Source organism: Quercus suber, unplaced genomic scaffold (assembly GCF_002906115.3).
Source record: "Quercus suber isolate HL8 unplaced genomic scaffold, Cork oak 2.0 scaffold_615, whole genome shotgun sequence".
Lineage (NCBI taxonomy): Eukaryota > Viridiplantae > Streptophyta > Magnoliopsida > Fagales > Fagaceae > Quercus > Quercus suber.
The window spans coordinates 405301-407971 of NW_027070058.1; the positions used below are offsets into that span (position 1 = coordinate 405301).

Here is a 2671-nt window from a genome sequence, read left to right on the forward strand (position 1 = left end):
TTAATAAAAATAGAGTTTTAGGATACTGGGAGTATTGTAAAATGGTATAGTATAATAATAAAATGACTTTTTGGATTGGTAAAATAGAGTAGAATTAGAGTTTTCTGATACTAATGCGCTAACAGTCCAAGAAAACACTAACCAAATCTACTCAATGCCGCAAAAGGATTAATCAAAATACGATTGAGGCTAAGTGAGAAGCATCATAAATAACTAATTACCACACGTGAGGCTAAAGGGCTGATGGCAATTGCAGCAGTGTAGACAACAAACGTTCATGAAATTTTGCAAAACTTCCTGCCATGAACAGGACAGGCAGCCAATGATATAAATCAAATTGAATGTAATACATGCATGTCTAAAAGGCCTGAATAATAAAAATCTCTGCATTGGCATGTGACAGATCATGTTACATTTCATATACAAGTCGCAGTTTGCTCAATCACCCCTCTTGCTACGGCAACAACTTGAATGTTGCTAAGACGGGTTCCAGTATCTAAAGAGCCTTTTAAGGATCTTATACTTCTGCTGGTCAATCATATAATCCCTCCTGCTCCCAAATGTCCACAAGAAAATCTACCATTTCCTGTGTTCAAGACCAATAAAGAATTAAATAAAGCACATAATTGGGGTAAGACCAGCTTTTGAGAGCAGAGACTTACAGCAAGTGGGATAGGCTGAGGGAATGGCTTGTTGTTCCCAAGCAAACTTTCATATGATGCATTCCAACTGCAAAGCCAGAATTTTTTACCAATGCATAGACAGTGAGTGCTGACAAGATGCAAGGAAAGAATTCATGAATAATCAATTCCTACTTTACAAACAAAAGGGTATATACTCCAGAAACGGTTTCTTCAAATTTTCTACATCCTTCACTCACTACTATTGAAATAAAAAATCTAAACTAACGATTGTCAAAGTACAACATATGGACAAGACAAATGATTTGGATACTTAACACTACTCGTCAGTCATGACAGTCACATGAAAGCAGCTAGCAAGAAAATGTAATACCAATTTCCAATCTTTTAATCTTTTTTAAGGTTTCACAGTGCTACTCATCTTTTGAGGGCAAAACTTGGCCTACCATTAAAATGAACTTGTACCACAAGACATGCCACATATTCAAATAATACAACAAAGTCGATGTGTTAAATATGATGAAGGGGAAGAAAGTCTTCACCCAAACTAATGATACTATCTTGGGATGATATCTTCCTCTCTTTTTTTTCTTTTTCTTTTTTCTTTTTTTGGTTTAAAAAAAAAAAAAAATCCTTGTTGGATGAGTAAGTTTGGCCCCAAGGGGAGGGGGATGGGGAAATCCAAACTAGAGAGACCTCCGATCCATGAGGCATGATCCCAGGCTAATTGTGCTACCCCTTGGGGTCTCTTAGATGATGTCATTTCTTGTGATCCTGATATAAAATCATGACTTAGATTTAGATTCTATGAAATCAAATCATCCACGAATTGAGATGATAATTGGTGAATGGCACACAAATGTGGTGACACTCATGGAACTACTTTATATCTTGAAAGTTACTGCTACCAGAGCTTCAAATAAGAGGCCCCATTTAACTTGAAAATCACAAAATAAATTTCAGAGCAATCAACCTTAGTTTGGGTTCTCGTATCTGCTGTGCCTGGCTATCAGACCTGTTATTTCCTACCCAACGCTGCCTAGTCTGATTCCAGAGAAGAAGACCTGTGCCCCCATTTAAGACAGAAATTGTAAGTTTAAAATAGGCAAAGGAACAAGTGATAAATGGAAGAGCAAAATGTAATACTGTCTACACTATCATTTTTCTTACCACACCCAACCATAAAGCATATGCAAAGGACTAGAGACACCCTACATCGGACTGGAACACAGATCCGGTGTGAAAGACCAAACAAATTAAGAGGGAGACAAGCTAACTAGGTTACAATTACCACTCTTTGATATATCAATTGGAGTTCCATTCATACATATGTTGAAACCTGACCCCCACCCAAAAGAAAAGGGAAAAAAAAAAAAAGGGAAGAAGAAAGAGCCAAAACCTGCAGCTATGTCAGGTGTATGGAAATGCCAAACCTATAAAGTTACTGAGAGGCTGTTTGGATGACCCATTCTCATGACTCAATTCTCAGTTTTCATAACTCAATTCTCAGAAATGATGGGACCCATAGCAAAATACTTGTTTGCCTACACTAATACTCTATTTCCATAACTTTGTTTTCAATACTCAATTCTCTACTTTTTGAGTTATGAGTTATGGAAACTGAAAACAACTTTTGGCTGTTTTCAGTTTTCAATTCTCAATTTTCAATGGCAAAATTGTAAATAACATTACAAACCGGTCCCACAATTAGAATTTGCTCCCTCTTTTTCTTCTTTTCTCTTTTTTTTATCTTTTCTTTTTGTCTTTCATGGACAGACATGCTTTCTTCTTCTTTTGCTTCTTTTTCTCACTTTCTGGGTTTCTTTTCCATTGTCCTTTCTTTTCTTTTCGTTTCACGTTGGTTCTAGGTTTGGTTTTTTTTTTTTTTTTTTTTTTTTCCTTTTCCTGGGTTCGGTCTCCCTGGTATTCATCCTCTTTCTTTTTCTTTTTTCTTTTTTCCTTTCCTGGGTTCAATCTTCCCATTGTTCATCCTTTTTTTTTTTTCCTTTTCCTGGGTTCGGTCTCCCCGG

At 36.4% G+C, this 2671-nt stretch overlaps 1 protein-coding gene across 4 annotated transcripts in view; it reads right to left on the minus strand.

Moving 5' to 3' along the window:
* Positions 1 to 283: 283 nt before the first annotated feature.
* The window catches only part of LOC112040828 (uncharacterized), a 7209-nt gene continuing 4821 nt past the window's right edge, over positions 284 to 2671 (minus strand). For 3 of the 4 annotated variants that reach the window (XM_024073790.2, XM_024073953.2, XM_024073900.2), the window contains exons 4-6: positions 1615 to 1705; positions 663 to 771; positions 284 to 586 (exon numbers count right to left, since the gene is read on the minus strand). In XM_024073790.2, the coding sequence (XP_023929558.1) occupies positions 533 to 586; positions 663 to 771; positions 1615 to 1705 (254 nt within the window). In that variant the 3' untranslated portion in view covers positions 284 to 532. The remainder of the gene's footprint in view (positions 587 to 662; positions 772 to 1614; positions 1706 to 2671) is intronic. The other variant, XM_024073848.2, reaches the window with a different exon arrangement.